This window comes from Lissotriton helveticus, chromosome 8, assembly GCF_964261635.1.
Source record: "Lissotriton helveticus chromosome 8, aLisHel1.1, whole genome shotgun sequence".
NCBI lineage: Eukaryota > Metazoa > Chordata > Amphibia > Caudata > Salamandridae > Lissotriton > Lissotriton helveticus.
Genome location: NC_136069.1, coordinates 1,689,126,511 through 1,689,145,098, shown reverse-complemented (window position 1 = coordinate 1,689,145,098; position 18,588 = coordinate 1,689,126,511). Strand labels below are relative to the sequence as shown.

Genomic DNA, 18,588 nt, shown 5'->3' with positions numbered 1-18,588 from the left:
GCAGAACTTGGCTACAGGGACCAACATCCCTCAACTCAACACAAACTATTCAAAAACATGGTGGATCACACTACCAGCTAATGTTAATCAACCAACCAAAATTATCTTGTTTATAGTAACAGCTACGTTTTCAGTCCTGTCTTTTAAATAAACATTGCCATTTGGTCCCCATATATGATGTGACAATTTAATTGCAATGTTTTATCTCATTGAATAATTCATAGTAACATTATTCGTACCCCAGTGGGTATATCATCATAATGACAGGACAAATGCATGTTTTCCAATCTTTACCAGTTATTTAGAAGCATCATCTGTCACCCAAGTGGGTACACTTTGCCTATTGTAGAGTGCCAAAGGTATGGGTGCAACCATGTTATTAACCCATTTGAAACAAAGATCATAAACATGATAACATTTATTTCTAGTGCAATATTGCTAGTATGATGCATGTCCTCTAGAAACTAGACAGTCCTAATACTCCGTTGTCTGTGAGTGAGTGCAGAAGCCTGAGTGGGTCTGTGAGTGTGTGTATGAATGTTTGAGTGGGTGTGTGATTGGGTGTGTGAATATCTGACTGGGCCAGTCAGTGGGTGCATGAGTGTGAATGGGTTTGTGATTGGATGAGTCAGTGTCAGAGTGGGTCTGTGAGTGGGTGTGAGGGTCTGTGAGTGGGGGCATCAGCAATAACAGTATTGTCTGTGAGGTGTTTTGTGTGTTTGGGAGGTATGTGCAGTGATTTATTATTGTTTTTCTGAATTTTTTGTATTAATATTTTGGGAGTAGCATACCTGTCGCAACCCGACACAGAGGCATTGCGATTCCTGCGTGATTTTGATGCAGCTGAAACAAGTATATGGGGACTTTTAAGGTTTAGTTTAAGATATGAGGAATAGTAAGAAACTAATAAAAGTAGCATAATGTGAAAGAAAAAACATTTTAAAGAGCGTTTTACTAACTTTATGGCATCGAACACAGTGCCAGCTCAGGTGTATTTTTTTTAAAGTAATAAAATACTTAAAAATACTTATATAGACATCTTTAAAGTTTTATTTAAAGTAAGAGGTTTCCTAATACAACACTGAAACCAGTGTAATTATAGTGAAATACATCTTAAAGTTCATTTTAAAATATTTTGAGGATTCATGATTGGTCGCAAAGTACCCGCAAAGGCATTGCGCACCCCATGTCACTCAGAAACAAATGGATTACATTGGTTACAAAGCATTGCATACATATTGCAGTGAGCCATACCCATCTCTTATGTTTTTGAGCCTATGGAGGTCTTTTACAGAGCTTTCGCCCAGATCCCAATTTTGGTTTTAATTTAAGAGAGAAAATGGTGTCTGTTCCAGTACCACCACCTGAGGACAACCAGAGCAGTTCTTCAAATGAAGAGGAGCCAACATCTCCAATGATTAGTATTGTGTGTGAATTGTTTACAATCCCTACTGATAAAAAAAGTAAACGTTCGTAAGGTGACTTGTACACTATGCAACAAAGTCCTGTCTTGTGGGTCTGATTGCAAATACTCTTGCCAAACCACGGGGATGTTGAAGCATCTACGGACCATCCATTCAACACAGTTTTCAAGAGCGTTAATGGAAAAAAAAGAAGAGGGATAGCCCAACAGTTACTTTGGATGATGATCAGCCTAGTACATTACAGGTGTGACTCTCGCTAGCCCTGTTCCATCCTGGATACCAGAATTAGCAGCAGTTGGACAATTTTGCTTAAGATGCCGCACTATTCTCACAATGGGAGAACAGTCCATGCCTACACTTGTGTGCATGTATGGCTAAGTGAGTGGGTACATGAGTGCCGAAACAGGTAAGTAAGAGGGTGTGTGAGTGGCTGCATAGGTGAGTGAGTGACTGTGAATAACGCAATGGAAGAGTGAGTTACTGTGTGAGTGGTTCTATAAGTGGGTGAGTGTGTGTGTGAGTGACTGTATCGGTTATTGACTGGCTGCATCAGTCCCAATATGAATAAGTGAGTAAAGAGGTGCATGATTGTGTGCATGGGTGAGGGAGTGGTTCGTAAGTACCTATATGGGCTATTGAACTGGTGTCGTTGGTTTATGTGTAAATGTGTGAATAACTGTATGGGTGAGTGAGTGGTTGTGTGAGTGGGTGTATGTGTGAGTATGTTAAAGTGTGACTGGTATATGGATGAGTGAGATATATATTAGTGACTTTATAGGTGAGTGAGGAGGTGTTCGTGGTTGTATGGATGTCTAATTGGTAAGATGGCGTATTCATGGTTGTATGAGTGAGTGACAGGGTGCATGAGTAAGTGTATGGCTAAAGAATAGATGCATGTGTGAGTACCTACATGGGCGAGTTAGAATCAGAGACCAGTGGTCATAAAAGTGGCAATGAATTGCATGGGCATTTCCTAGGATCTCTACCTGGTGATAGAAACTGTGAGGAGGTGATATCTACTGTTTAGTTTACATGAACACACACTGCATTGCTATGTCATATAAATATGTCTGTAACTGTAGACCTATGTTGATACATCTAAACATATATCACTCCAAGCCCTGTTGTAAAAGAAAAAGAATAAAAATATCAGTTAGATTCGGTTTTACAAAATTCAAGAAACATAATAGTATACATTACTCAAGCTGCAACGCTATATCACAATATAATAACCATTTAATTTCCCACTTACTTTTCCCAGCTTTCATAATTTTACACCGTGAACGGTGAACTATCTGAAGCTTCATCAATGAACAGTGGGAAAAAAAACAATTGTATGGATTGTAGAAAAAAACGATCTACTTTGTACAACTTTGTAAATAAGTGACACTAAGCATAGCACTCAATAACATTTGTTAAACTGTTGTTTTACCGACATGTACTACAGTAATGTAAAGAAATGTATTTTCAAACCTTTCACTTTATTAATAAACATAGTGCTCAACTACTCATAAATGTAATCCAAACTTGAGTTCTGGAAGTCCTTTTCAAAATATGAACCCAAGAAGGCCAAGTAATATGTAGAATGATGATTAGTCATGTAGATAAAAACATCAATTTAGTTTTTATCCAAAAATACTTCATAGAAGTTTGGTTGAAGACAGAAGAGGTACCAAATCCGAAAATTGAAAGGTAGTGTTGCTATCAATTGAAGACAGCTGTGATTCCATTGTCTGTATTATGTCATTGAGTTCTATTGCAACCTGGTACTAGAGAGCCTAGTATTCACACACATGGTATATTAACTCCTTCCTATAATACAAAAGCACTGTTGAACATTGGACAACTTTTTTAGACATCACCCCTTATAGGTCAAAGGCTGTCTAAAACATTGGCAATCCATATACAAGTAAGACCTTATATTTTGTTTCCCGAAAATACTCCTTAGAACTTTGGTTGAAGAAATAAGAGGTGTGAATGTTCTAGTTTGAAAGGTAATTTTCATTTCAATTTAAGGTTGCTGTCATTTTATTCCTTACATACACCTTCAGTCTTTAAATAAAGATTGTAGTGGCCAAACGTTATGTTAACTCCTTCATGAAAGATAGCAGCTAAAGTACTATAAGTTCTTCCTGAAATTGATACTTGTGTACTGAAAAGTTTGAAATGTTGGTTTCCAGTTTAGATCAATTGGCTCCGCATTGTTGTAACATTAACATAAGATAATACCCATACAACCACTCACACACCCAGAACACCACTCACAAACCCATTCACAGACCCATATGACAGACCTATACAGCCACTCACTCACCCACTCACACACCAATGCAGCCACTCATATATCCACTCACACGCTGATACAGACAGTCACACAGCCACTTAGATGACATATGTTAGAAATAGTATCACTCATTAGTACAGAAAGAATAGTAATTTGACTTATGCATTAGCTTAGTATATATATTTAACTCTCAGAAACATTTACTGAATACTTACACTTACAAGATATCATCAGTGATGTCATCATTGATGTAATTTGAGATGTCATCAGTGTTGTCATTGACCACGTCATGAGTGATGTAATATGTGAGGTTATAAGCAGTGCATTATGGGGCGTAAGTTATAGTTATATGTTACATTGAGCCTATAGCATACACTTTACAGATAGCATAGATGAAATTAGCAATCAACCACAGATATATGGGAAACACTCAGTGAATGCAGTGTTAAATATATATACAATTGCTGACGGAAAGCCAAAATAGTGAATGTCAGTTCAAAAACAAATGTCCTACCAGGGACAGCTTTTATCTGTATCAAACCCTTGACACTCACAGAACTTAGAGTAAGAAAATGGAATTGATATAAACCGAAAAGTAGGTATTATAAACAGTTATTTCTCCATGGAGAGAATTTACTGGGTATCATACTGTTTGCAGACAGTGAAACTCTCTATGCAGCAGTTGTCAAACAACACTATTGGTTAAAAATAACTACAAACTGAAGGTGCTAAAGAACATACTACCTACAGTTTTCATACTGTAGAGAAAACTTTACATAAGCTCATCTATTATAGAAAAACTAGCACACGTGTGTATTTTAGTTCCTTGTACAAACAGTCTTTTCTGTGAAGTATAAATGATCATGCTGACGTATGGAGTAAGTAGTATGTAGAATCTTTGCCCAGCTGGGAACGTTTTCTGCAGTACCAAAAAACTTGTGTGGAACATAATGAACATAATTCAGCTGTCACCTGCACACAGAGATACTCTTCAATACAAAGATTTATAACATGTTCAGTGCCTCTACATATCTATCATGCATTAGGAGCAGAGTTGTTTAACCAGTAATAAGGCTGTACACAATTAAGTAGAAAAGTGAAATGATAACTACCCACCACTATGTGAACTATTAAAGCACACCTATTGGTTGATGTCATCAGTCATGAATAAAAGTCATAGATCATGTCATGAGTGATGTCATATGTGAGGTCATAAGCAGTCCTTGGTTGGGGTGCAAGTTATAGTTAGTGCTATTAATTATACCTACTGAATTTCTGTGTCTTTTTAGTTTAAAATGTTAACATTGTCAATGAGAAACTCTCCTAACTATAATGTTACTTTAACCTTTGTTTTTTATTCAATTCTTTTCTAAGGCTTTTTTTTTTAAACTGAACTTTTTATCACACCTGTTGGACTTGGCCATTTTTGAAGGGTCATCCTTAAACGTTTTGCTTTCCTCCTAGCCTTTTTGCTGACTTGGTGATGGTGGTTTTAGGACTCTGGGCACTTTAGCACTGGTTAGCAGTGCAGAGTGCGTACGCTCTCTGCCCTCCATTAGCTAACATTGGGAACTCCCCTCTTATGGGATAATTCCTAAATAAAACAAAATAAGTAAGGCATGTTTGGTATGTGTGGAATGGGAATGATAAATGCTGCGCAATGGTGTGCGCAGATTTACTTTTACTATTTTAGGGATGCCACTTTTAGAAGTTGGCATTTCGGTGTGCTGTGTGCCTGCCTGCCTGTCTGTTTCTACAAGTGACCGAGGCTGGTGAGGAGTGGGAGGCTCCAGGGAGGCAGGGTCAGGCTGAGTGGGAGGTCTTCAACTGGAGTAGTGGGCGGAGGAATCCCCTGTCCCTGACTAGTTTAGTGCCTGCCCTGTACAAGGCTAGCTCCGCCCCTACTAACACCCCTCCCAGTGCCAGTTGGTACTGGAACTTCCAAGACCCTTCCAGAAGCCCCTACCCCCAGACCCTTCCAGAAACGTCTACCTCCTTCAAGACGCAGGGTAGGGAGGTGTATAAATACAGGGGCTGTGAGCCCATGTGGGTTGCTGCGCTTGTGTGGATGTGGAGGGGACACTTTGCCAGGAGGAACCACCGCGGGACCCTGCGTGTGGCCCCTGTGCCCAACTCTGCCCCTCTACCCTCTACTGGACCAAGGAGAGACTCTGCAGGAGCGAAGGCTGCTGTCTTGGTAGGATTGCCTCTTCGCTGGGCCTGACTGTTCCCAGGAACTGCTGCTCTGCCTGGTTGGCTACTCAGCGGTGGGTGCCCACCCCACTTTTTTTAAATTATTTTTAAGTAAACTGGTCCCAGGAACTGCTCCTCTGCCTGGTTGTGCTGTCCCCCAGTCTGCTGACCTTTCCCAGCCTTGCATCTACATTTTTGGATCCTTGCACCTCGTGGGTACTATACTTTAATCCCCCCGAGGAAAAGAAAAGGGGATCCTGCAGCGCTGTGCTGCCGATGTACGTTGAGGGAATCCCAGTGTGTGGGATTCCCCCCTCTGCACTGCCTGAGAAAACGGATGGCCACCCCGCATTTGGCTCCTCAGCGGCCTGACTGTTCCCAGGAACTGCTGCTCTGCCTGGTTGGCTACTCAGCGGTGGGTGTCCACCCCTCTTTGTTTTTTTTCTAAAGTAAACGGGTGACCTGGCTCTGGCTCTGGCGCGTGCCCTAGCCTACCGGGAACTCCCGTTTCTAACAACACCTAACTATAATGTTACTTCAACCTTTGTTTATTTCAGTGAATATATATATATATATATACATGTGTGTGTGTTGCAAGTTGAAGTAAGGCAAAAAGTATTGTTTGCGCTCTGAAATTCACCAGTTATAGTTTATTCGGTAAACAATAACTTACACATACTACATCACTCATGACATGTTAAAGTAAAAACTTGATGGCATCACTTATAACGTCTTGTAAGATGTTGGGCTATTAAGATGCGAGTCCTTCTCAAGTAATCAGTACCCTTTTTACTAGGGATGGGAACATCAATATGGACAATGATTTCAATTGTAAACATTGCATTGTTCCATTGTTCATCATCAACTTCATACATTAAGCATTTTAAATTCAAATAATTTATGTCAGCCCTTCCATTTACTTTACAGCAGTGATAGGACCAACCACAAGAAAACCCGTCATCCTGAGCTCATATACAAAGCACAGGCTCAGGAAACTTTGAAATAATAACAAGCCTAGGAGGTACTAGGAGGTGTGGTGGCAGCACTACCGAAGGTCCGCTGAGCGCTGGGGACAGACTGCGAGCCACTGGCATTCCCTGGGGCTCTTCTGTCTCCGTCTTCATTTTATTCCTGGTCTTACCTACTCCTGACCACTTCACAGCGCTTGGCAGCGCAATCTTTTTTTTAATCTTTTAAAATCATTTTAACTCACTTACCTGATTAATTCTGGCCAGACAGCGGGTGATCTACTACTCGTTCCCACATCCCGAGGTGTGCCTCCCTGCCCCGGTCCATCACGGCTGACGTGCCGATTGTTGTGGAGGGCAGGCGCCATCTTGGGTGAGGGCCTGGTCCCTGGCGGCGACGCGCGCTGCGCTCTAGCTGGGGGTGGGGTTTGTGCTTAAATTGACCAGACATCTGGGGCGCTCTGCGGTACTAGGAGGTGTGGTGGCAGCACTACCGAAGGTCCGCTGAGCGCTGGGGACAGACTGCGAGCCACTGGCATTCCCTGGGGCTCTTCTGTCTCCGTCTTCATTTTATTCCTGGTCTTACCTACTCCTGACCACTTCACAGCGCTTGGCAGCGCGATCTTTTTTTTAATCTTTTAAAATCGTTTTAACTCACTTACCTGATTAATTCTGGCCAGACAGCGGGTGATCTACTACTCGTTCCCACATCCCGAGGTGTGCCTCCCTGCCCCGGTCCATCACGGCTGACGTGCCGATTGTTGTGGAGGGCAGGCGCCATCTTGGGTGAGGGCCTGGTCCCTGGCGGCGACGCGCGCTGCGCTCTAGCTGGGGGTGGGGTTTGTGCTTAAATTGACCAGACATCTGGGGCGCTCTGCGGTACTAGGAGGTGTGGTGGCAGCACTACCGAAGGTCCGCTGAGCGCTGGGGACAGACTGCGAGCCACTGGCATTCCCTGGGGCTCTTCTGTCTCCGTCTTCATTTTATTCCTGGTCTTACCTACTCCTGACCACTTCACAGCGCTTGGCAGCGCGATCTTTTTTTTAATCTTTTAAAATCATTTTAACTCACTTACCTGATTAATTCTGGCCAGACAGCGGGTGATCTACTACTCGTTCCCACATCCCGAGGTGTGCCTCCCTGCCCCGGTCCATCACGGCTGACGTGCCGATTGTTGTGGAGGGCAGGCGCCATCTTGGGTGAGGGCCTGGTCCCTGGCGGCAACGCGCGCTGCGCTCTAGCTGGGGGTGGGGTTTGTGCTTAAATAGCAATGACTCCCCGGAAGCGCAGCGGACGAGCGCAGCGGGCGCGACGTAGGCGCGCCGGAGTTGCGCCTGAGTTAAGCCCGTCTGCGCCCGTCCGCGGCCGTACGGGACCAGGGCCTAGGGACGCTGTTTCCTTTATATCTTACTCGTCCCCTGCCCTTAAGTGCCTACATGCCTCGGCCAGCCCTCTCCCCCCCGACACCTGGGCTCGCATCACATCACTCGGCATTGCAGGCATTTCTACCCCTATTCTTGCGCCGACTCCATCACTTCCCGCCCTGGCTCCTATCGAGTCGTTAATTCGGGTCTTATACCTAAACACTCGTTCAATGGTCAAGCACCAAGTTGACATCCTGCACTTACTCATGTCTGAAAGTCCCGATGTCTTATTGTTATCAGAGACCTGGCTTACCGACGACTCTCTCCCAGACATCTTGGCCGCGCTACCCCCCGACTATTTCCTGTTGAACTCTAATCGATTAGGGGGTCGCATCGGGGGAGGGGTGGCGGCAGTAATACGCAAGGATCTTAAGATCATTGCTTCTACGGCCATGACTCTACCGGAAGTAGACACCCTGGTCCTCAGTCTGGGGACTAGGGTAGGTGCAGTCACTCTTGTGTTATTATACCGCCCCCCCCCACTCTATGCCGTCCTTCCCCTCTTCCTTTATCGACCAGCTGACCAACATTGCTACCAGCTCCTCCCGCATTGTCATCATCGGTGACTTTAATTACTGGTTTCAGCACGAGGACGCTGGCCCTCATGCCTCCGAATTGTTCGAGGGTCTTACGAGCCTGAATTTTATCCAACTTGTCAGGTCCGCCACCCATAAGGGTGGCCACATCCTCGATCATATTTGGACCCATGGAGTCACGTCCTCTCGCCCATTAATAACACCTTGTGTGTGGTCAGACCACTATCTGATCGACACCACATTTTCGGCGGTTGGCCAGATCAAGGTCCCCCCACGGGAGGGCGGCTCGGCTCGCAAGTGGAAGGCTGTCGATTCCTCTAAACTACTGGCTCATCTGTCCCATACTTATCCCCTGCGACCCAATGACGCTGGCACCGACGAGCTCCATGGGCTTGTGGCAGACTGGCTCACCACAGCCAGTGACATCTTTGCCCCCCTCACTAAGTTCCCCCAATCCCGGCACAGCAATTCCCATAAATGGTTTACCCCCCACCTAAAAGTTCTCCACCTGGAACTCCGCCAGCTTGAGCGCAAGTGGAGGAGGGACTACTGCCCCTCTAGCAGAGACGCCTATGTGGCTGCCCGCAATAGGTATAAACTTGCCATTATGGCTGCCAAAAAAACGTATGCCTCAGGTAAAACCCTATCTGCCCCCTGCCAGTCTAAGGAAATTTTTAAGGTTCTTAATGAATTTACCTCCGACTCCAGGACGCTCCCTACCCAGGCCCCCACACAGGAAGCATGTAACACCCTTAGTACTTTTTTCATCGAAAAAATCGTATTGATTAAGGACACCATCCCTGTTATGTCTCCTGGCGCTGGATCCGCTTCTCCCCCTCACAATACTTCCTCTTTCACACAATTTCCTCTCCTAGACTCATCTTCCTTGGCCACTCTCGCTACCCGCATCAAGTCGGGATCTCCAGATGACTGTTGCCCCCCCTCTATACTCCGGGACATCTGCCACTCTTTACCCGACTGCATTCTCCCTCTGCTAAACTCTTCTCTCTATTCTGGTACGGTGCCGGGCTCCTTTAAGGAGGCGGTGTTGGTGCCCCTCCTGAAGAAGCCGGGGGCTGACCCCGCTGCCCCGGCTAACTACCGCCCTATCTCCCTCTTACCTTTCTTCTCAAAAATCCTGGAAGCCCACGTCACCACCTGTCTCTCACAGTTCATTGAGAGCTCCAACTTTCTCGAGGTCAATCAGGCGGGCTTCAGACCCGGCCACTCTACGGAGACAGTGATCTTGGTGGATGCCCTGAGAGACGGTGTTGACAAGGGGGCCCCCCAGGCCCTGGTACTACTAGACCTGTCAGCCGCCTTCGACACGGTGGATCATAACATCCTTCTCCGCCGTGTCGAGCAGGCTGGCATTCAGGGCCTGGCGTTGGCCTGGGTCAGATCCTTCCTGACTGGCAGGTCTCAGACCCTCAGTCTGGGCGCCTTCAGGGCTCCTAGAGAGCACTCGCTCTGTGGGGTCCCCCAGGGTTCTTCTTTGTCCCCTCTTCTCTTTAACCTCTATCTTCGCCCCCTTCTCTTTTCTTTGAGGCAGTAGGACGTTACCGTATTTAATTACGCGGACGACCTGCAACTCATTTTTTCTCTCAACTCCCCCTCTGCTATCCCCAACTTTCAGGCAGTCATGTCCCACATTCTCCAGTGGATGGGCCACAACCAGTTAAAGTTGAACCCCGGTAAGACGGAGCTCCTCCTTCCCGGTAGGAGCGCCACCTTCTGGGGGCCTCAATTCTGGCCGGCGGAATTGGGCCCTTCTCCCACCCCGGTAGCTTCGGTGAAGAGTCTGGGGGTCACCATTGATTCCGCCTTATGCCTAGGGCCGCAGGTGGGGACCGTGGTCTCGTCCTGTATCTACCAACTGCGCAGGATCAGGAAAGTGGCATATCTTCTTACACCTGATGCCCTCCTGCAGGTTATCATGGCCCTCGTCCTCTCCCGCCTAGATTTTTCCAATGCGATCTACCATGGTCTGCCTAAAACATCGTTGGCTAGACTGCAAGTGGTCCAAAATCAGGCGGCAAGATTGGCCTTAGGGATTCCGAAGTGGCAATCCGCCAGGCCCCTCCTTGTCAAACTCCACTGGCTCCCTGTCATCTCTAGGGCAGCCTTCAAGATCGGCTGCCTTACCTTTAAGTCATTAGCTGGCCCCTGCCCTGCCTTTGTGAAATCCCTCATCAGACCCTACTGTCCATCCCGCAACTTGAGATCCTCCCACCTCCACTTCTTGACTGTCCCCTCTTACAAGCTCTGCAGATCTGGAGGCCGGAGATTTGCCTACCTGGCCCCCAAGCTCTGGAACTCTTTCCCTCTCTCTCTTAAAACTTCTAATTCTTTGACTCTTTTTCGTAAATCTTTAAAAACTTGGCTCTTCCCCCAATCTGGTTAGTCTTTCTGTCCCCCCTCACTTCTGACCAGCGCCAGGAAACCCATGGTGTCAGTGCGCTTTATAAGCACCCCTTACGATACGATACGAAGCCTCTTGTCCGGTCATGGATATGTGTCCAGAGGAGACTTAGGGAGCCTTTTTAATAAAAGCATTCGGTGTGGCTGAGGCTTTCATCTACTGAAACATTAGTGATGCCCCTGCCCCTCCTTGCGGTACCACAGCAAGAGTGCATTCTAATTTGAAAGTGCACATGGGACATTATACTGCACTGCTTCTAGGAGCGGTAAAAAACGAAGCTTCAATCATATGACAACCGCTCAGAGAGTGACGCCCCTACTAAAGGCAAACGTGGTTCTGAAATATCTTTAGACTTTATTATGAGAGAGTCGCAAATGCTTTCCTGTGTCTATATCGACTCAAAGCAAGTTTTATATGTAGGTTGAGACGGGAGACAATTCTCTAAATTGACGGTGAAGCATAGCTGGAATCCAATCAAAATGTTGTGGTCTATGATGTCTGGCTTTGATGAAACACATTTCTTTTTACCATCCATTCATCCTTGTAGCATCCTCCCCAGCCTCGTGGCATGTAAATGATCACGCCACAGACAGAGCTTGGGATTGCACGCCTTTATTCCTCAGCGTGTAACTGTTAACTGAACATTCTACATCAAGAATTCTATCAACCACACCCAAGCACTTACATTACTGTTCTATAGAGTCCATGCAGAACCAAAAGAGTCCCGCTATCTCTAACTCACAAGACACTATGTTCCTGACATAGGTACACACACATGCTCTTTACCCTTAGGAGCTCTCTTACTACTGTTAGACACTTTATAAACCCGAAGTGCCTGTCTTTAATGTTTGCCACTTACCACACATTTTAGGTTTTCTTGGTGCCTTGTATTCATTAGGATATGGAAATATGCATAATGTTACTACATTGTCCTTTTTTCATAATTGGGGTGACATCCTGAAGCATTGTCATCTTGAAGTTTAATGTCTTGACCTATTTATTCACTGGTCATAAGGTGAGAATTTGTCTTAAAGTCTTGTGCTTTGTAAGTATTCTAAAACTAACCAAGTATCATTGATTGAGGAATGTTTTTGCTGTCTTCCTGTTGAGGCAGATACTCCCTCTAACAGCAGAGGAATGTGATCCAAGTTCAATGTTACTTTTTGGTTCTGATGTTCTGGGTTTTTGATATTAAAGCTGCACAGGCTCCTTAGCTGAGGATTGCAAGGGCCATCTGGTCTCAGGCATTCTGCAGCCAGGTTGGTGTGGTCTGGAAAGGTGTCATGTGCTTCTTAGTTTTTGTGGCAAAGTCTTTCGGATCTGTCACATACCTTCTTCTCTGCTATGAAATGTCTGCCTCTGGGGATGCTGTTGCCATGTCAAACTTGAATAATGCTGTCCATACTGAGGCTGTTGTTCCACATACAGTCTATTAGTGTGCTACATCTAAAAACATAGACTACATGGTTGAAGGCTTGCAGTGTGAGTCCCCTGCAAACAAACTCACAGATTGTTATCACAAGAAAATGAGGAACAGGATAGCCATTACAGCTGTACCAGGGAGTTTAGTTGGTACAGCCACAAATGCCACTGCAGCCCTCAAAGTTAGAGGGGACACCATCATGTCATGGATGCCCATAGTATCCCACCAATTACCATCATTGTGCCAGAGTCAACATTATACAAGGAGTGGACACAGTGCATCAGCCCACTCAAGTATGCATGCACCTATGCAACAGGATGTATACCAATCCTCAGATCTTTGCAAGATTTTTTACACTTGCTACATTTTCCATGCATTACTCAAATTCCACTCTTCCTGCTCCTGATTCCTAGATCTTACCACATTACAAAACATGGCTATTGATTGACCGCAAAGAGCATGTAATACAGCCAGTAACAGTCCAGTTTGCACATGTTGCTCACATCTCCATCAGTAATCCACACACAAGGGTTGCCCACTCTTCTATACTGGACTTGGGTGTGAGCAACATTTCATCTTGATGCAAAAATGCTGAATATACAATCTTCAATCTGTGTGTGGTATTATACATTTTATCGCAATGTTTTTTAAACATGTCTCAATTCTTGCAGGATCCAGAGCTTGGAGAAGCACAGGCCTTTACCTCCACCCTCTGCAGAATGCAACCATTGTATTCCCACCAGCTGCCATCGGAGCAGACCTGCAGGTAAGTAACTAATTATAATAGAAATAAATGTCCTTAAAGTTTTATCTGCTCCATTATGTCTATCAAGAATATATTCTGCCATTATTGGGGCCAAGACAAGGGATGAACACTGAGGAGTTTGGTGACCAGCCACAACACTGCATTAAGAACAGAGCCCAAGATTCAAATTGCTGCATGAAGATCAGCAGAGCTACCATAATTGTAAATTGATACTTGTATAGCGCACTACTCACCCGCCAGGGTCTCAAGGCACTTGTACGAATACCACTGTGGAACCCATCCTGGCTTTCCCTGTGAGGTGTCAACTCCTGGGCACCCCCAAGGTGGAGGCCAGGCATCCTTAGCGTTGTGGGGGCCGTTGTGGAGATTAAGCAAGCTATTGCCCAGAGTTGCAGAGTGGGACTCCATGATTGGAATAGGCACCGCAGCGAGAATTATCAGGTCCGTGGAATTTTTGAGCCCAAGACCCGCCGAAGCGGGGAATTGAACCCTGGTCCCGGGCTAGACCTCTGCATCAGGGTCTGCTGCTCTAACCATTGAGCCACACTTCTCCACAGTGTGTGCCCTGCTTGTTGTATCCCACTCAAGTCCATTTGTATGCAAAAAGCCATAGCCCATTCCAAAAACTAACTGAAATTCCTTGCTAAATAGGTGATGCCAAGCTATTACAATAAGTGTGTGGTCTGCAGTGCACCAATTTATGTAAATTCATACACACAGGAAGTAACAGCCCATTTCTACAAAATATTGAAGCCTCCTCGCCAAAGATACACTTCCATACTTCTAGAGTGTGTTGTTTTCTGTACTCACAATCAATCACTTCATACACAATAGATGCACAATCTATTTCCACACAATGACTGAACCTCTTCACCAAAAGATATGCCTCCATGCTACTGTAGTATGTGTCAGTTTATGCACATGGAAGCAACACCCAACTGCCACTTAAAGGCAAAACCTCCTCATCAATGATTTGCTTCCACGTTACTGTAATGTGTGTGTGGTCTGCTGTACCCCACTCAAGTCAATTCATACACAGGAAGCATGCCTATTCCCATACAATAGCTCAACCTAGTTGCCAATGAGGTTGTTTACCACTTATAAAGTGTGTATAACCCACTCATGTGAGTTCATACACAAGGGAGGCACAACCCATTCCCATATTATGACTCACCCTCCTCGTTAAAGATGTGCTTCCAAGCTATTATAGCATGCACGTGGTCTGCTGTTCCTACGCACATATCAATCCATGTACTGGGGAAGTACATCCTATTTCTACATGTAACCTCCTCAGCAAAGAAGAACTTCCACATTTCTAGAATGTGTGTGTGGTCTGCTGTACCCCTAATCAGGTATGTTCATATACAAGGGAAGAATGCCTTGTTCCACACAATAATGGGATGTTTATTTCACAAGATACTATTCTTTGCTTACATTAGTGTATGTGGTCTGCTGGACCCCTGCTCATGTTGATTGATGACATTTTATCCACATGATATTGCTGAACAATGACATTGCTTCTTTGTAGAGTGCAACAATAATCTACGTGGTCCGCTGTTTCTCACTTGTGTTAATTTGGTGTAAATGGTAACCATTCCCCATTCACGCTTCCTGACTCCACCTCCTCACCTCTAGGTCCAGATTGGATGCCATTCAGATAACCTAAGTGATGCGGAGGAGTTCCATCGCCCACCAGTGGTCATCAAGATTTACCAGGTTAAGAGTGAGAAGATGACCATCTCCAACCTGTGGGGCGGTCTCATCTATATCCTGGTGCCTACTGGATGCCAGCTTGGATTTGTGCAAGTCACCATACAAGGGGCAGTGCGTGCACCCTTCTATAAACATGGTGGGTAGACTGTGCTATTAGAATTAAAGGGTGGTTGAATAAAATACAAAGTTTTTCTTCTCACTCCATTATTGAATCATTTATTAGTGGTACATGATTACTTTCTAAGTGTTCGGAACTATATGGAAAGAGATGTTCTGCATGTAAATGAATCAAGTTAAACATTTGAAGTTTGTCTTAGTGTGTTTTTTCTTTACATAAGATCATTACTTATTTGGCCATGTGATTGGTCTGTTCTGATTGAAAATTCTTCCCACAAGCAAATCCTGCCACTCAGGAGTTCTTGTGTTATATCATTTTCTATAAAATGCCTGGTGTTTATGTTCAATCTAGGTTTACAAGTCACATAATCTTTAATTCTGCTGCAGGAGAAACCACTGAGTCAGCCTGGCTGGACACTGTCCGGCACTATCCTGCCCCTTGGGCCGAGTTTGCCACTGAGAACATCATCCTCACTGTTCCTGCGGAGAACGCCCGCCTGGTGAAGAACCCTGGTGCCCTGATGTCCACATGGGACCGCATGATGGCAGCTATTGCAGAGCTTGCTGCCATCCCATCCTTTTTGAGGCCAGAGAGAATTGTTGCAGATGTCCAAATATCAGCTGGTAAGAACTGCACCTTGGCATTTCCTGGCAGGCAGTGCCAAAGGTAGGGCAATATTGTCCCATACAGGAGGGCCAGTATAGTGTCTATGCACAGTGCTCTGATTCAAAGTTCACTTGGTAAATAATGATTAGAAGAGCAGCATTAACAGATTCATCAGATTTACAGCAATCATTCAAGCTCACGAGGTCAGGCATTCATTCCAGTTCACAAGATCAGACATTAATTCCTCTTCAAGAGAGATGGGGGGATCACAATTTTGAGATATTTTCAAAAGTCATTTAATTTAGGAAATGAACAATTCTCTAAATGATAGAATTTAGTAATATGTACAATTATCTTGTCAAATATATTTAGGGAAATAAATATTAGTATTTGAACGTGTAGCTTGGACTAGCTATTCACACAGATCCTCTCCTTCCTACTGCACCCAAGTCTCTCAGTTGCATATACACCATCCACGCTTTAAATTTCACTACCTGAGTTTCCACCCTGATTTTCCAGCCTCTTCTATTCTATGCAGAGCCTTACATCTAGTCCCATGGCTCCTGATTCTCAGCACACTATGTACCTCCCACTCTATGTAACATCTTCAAAAATGTAATAATCATTCTACTATCAATTAAGATTCTGCTGCTTTTCAAATATGTTCCAAGACTTTAATGTGCTTGGGTAGTGGCCACAGAAGGACATAATTTGTCCAAATGTCTGGTGAAGCCTCTTTCGCAAAACTAGCTTCCTCAATTTCTGGAAGGCATTAAGTGGGGAGAGGATTTAGCCTAATGGCTAGGGCGGTCGATCTCAAAGCTGGGGAACCAGGTTAAAGTCTCGACAATCACGCTCAACATCATGTGATTCTGGCCCAAACAGTTAAAGTCCCCGTGTCTAACAAAAATGAATGTGTCCATGTGTAACGCGACTGGTACTCATATAAAGCGCTCTGATGCATGATACCTTTGTGTCAAGTTCGCACTATATCAAAAAGTGAATTATGTCTTTCCTACACACAGCTTTACAGGTTTGGTTCTGAGGCTGAAGATTGATGATCCTAATTGAACAGTGTTTTTGGGACAGACAAGTCAATGATGTTCTTTCTTGAGGTTTCAAGAGCTCACTCAAAAGTCTAAGCTGTAATGCAATCAGACGCAATTTTTTAGACTTTGTTCATGAGGGCATCAGATTGACACATCTTCTTGATGTATGAACATGCCAGGCTCATACAGTCCTTTGTCCCATATTGGGAACTAAGTCTTGGGGCTGAATCTTGCCAAAGTAGGGCTTTCAGTTAGGGTGCTCCAGTGATACAGCTTAGTGGTCACAGCATTGTGTGGATTGTTTTGATGTCAACATCGTGGAAAACGTTTTGCATGTTTCTGATCTGTGTCACGTCATGCACCCTTATCATGCGTGTGTTCAATTACAGCTAAAAGGCCAAGGAGCTTACACTTAGTCCAGTAATCCAAAGCATGCCTTAAACTATTGAAGCAGGAGAAAGTGGTGGGCAAGGGATGGTCTGACAGCAAAGTCTGGCTCTCTGTAAACTCTAGGGAAACCACAGCAACCTCAGATTATTGTATAAGCTCAACAATGTGTTTGCATGTGTCTACTGCGGGTTGTGGTAATTGGTTCCCCTCTCTTTCCATTGCAGGCTGGTTGCACTCTGGCTATCCTGTTATGTGTCATTTGCAATCAGTAAAAGACCTCATAGACCTGGAGCACATTAAAAGTGATGGTACATGGGGTCCCCTCCATGAGTTGGGGCACAATCAGCAATGCTGGGGCTGGAACATCTCACCTAATACCACAGAGTCCACCTGCAACCTCTGGTCTGTCTACGTAAGCGAAAAGGTGTTGGGGATCACAAGAAGCAAAGCTCATGAGTCCCTTCAGCCAGCAGTCCGAACGGAAGCCATCAAGAACTACATCAGGAATGGTGCCAAGCTGGAGGATTGGACTGTCTGGACGGCTCTTGAGACATATCTGCAGGTGAGCTTTTGGGTAATAGGAGGCATACATGTGACTGTGATCTGTTTGCATGACTATAAAGGGCAGAATTAACATAGATTTATATAATCGAGTCTCCCGAATAATCGTCTTGGTAAACGTATACATTCAGAAAATTCCACACATTGACACCTCAATCATAATTCCCCATCTAAAAAATGGCTACTTTCACTTCTTCTGCACAAATAGGACCTCCAATCCTAAAAAAATAATACAGTGCTCCTCCTCAGAAACTGAACAGATTACTCAGGCAATGAACTGAAGAAGGAACTTATTCAGCACTTTGTAAGAAGACAGAGATAGTATAGAATGACCCAATTGTTTCAGATCAGCATTTTGAAAACCTTCTTTGAGAATTATATTCTGGGGCTCTGAGTAGATATATCAGATAATATAGAGGTGCCATATTTTACTTGGTTAGACTCTCTCCAGGTCCTAGCTTTACTGTTTTTTGCAATTGTAAGACCATAACAAGCAAGTAAAGCTGCTGTCCTACTCGGAGCCTCGAACATGTTATCCTGGTACTGCACAGCCAACAGATAAAGTTTCACTCCTCTGTGCTTTACCTGGGGATAAAAACTATTCTAAATATGTCTTTACAACAAGCCATGGTCCTCAATTTTCTACAACATGCTGTAATAACTGTGCTACTGAAGAAAACATTGGCCAACCCAATGGATCCAGCAATTTAC

General features: G+C 44.6%; 1 protein-coding gene across 2 annotated transcripts in view; it reads left to right on the top strand.

Annotated features, from left to right (window-relative positions):
• Positions 1 to 18,588, top strand: part of LOC144773631 (TRPM8 channel-associated factor homolog) — a 149,313-nt gene that overhangs the window by 79,545 nt on the left and 51,180 nt on the right. The window contains exons 5-8 of one of the 2 annotated variants that reach the window (XM_078658777.1): positions 13,346 to 13,440; positions 15,076 to 15,289; positions 15,658 to 15,894; positions 17,541 to 17,878. In XM_078658777.1, coding sequence (XP_078514903.1) covers positions 13,346 to 13,440; positions 15,076 to 15,289; positions 15,658 to 15,894; positions 17,541 to 17,878 — 884 coding nt within the window. The remainder of the gene's footprint in view (positions 1 to 13,345; positions 13,441 to 15,075; positions 15,290 to 15,657; positions 15,895 to 17,540; positions 17,879 to 18,588) is intronic. The other variant, XM_078658778.1, reaches the window with a different exon arrangement.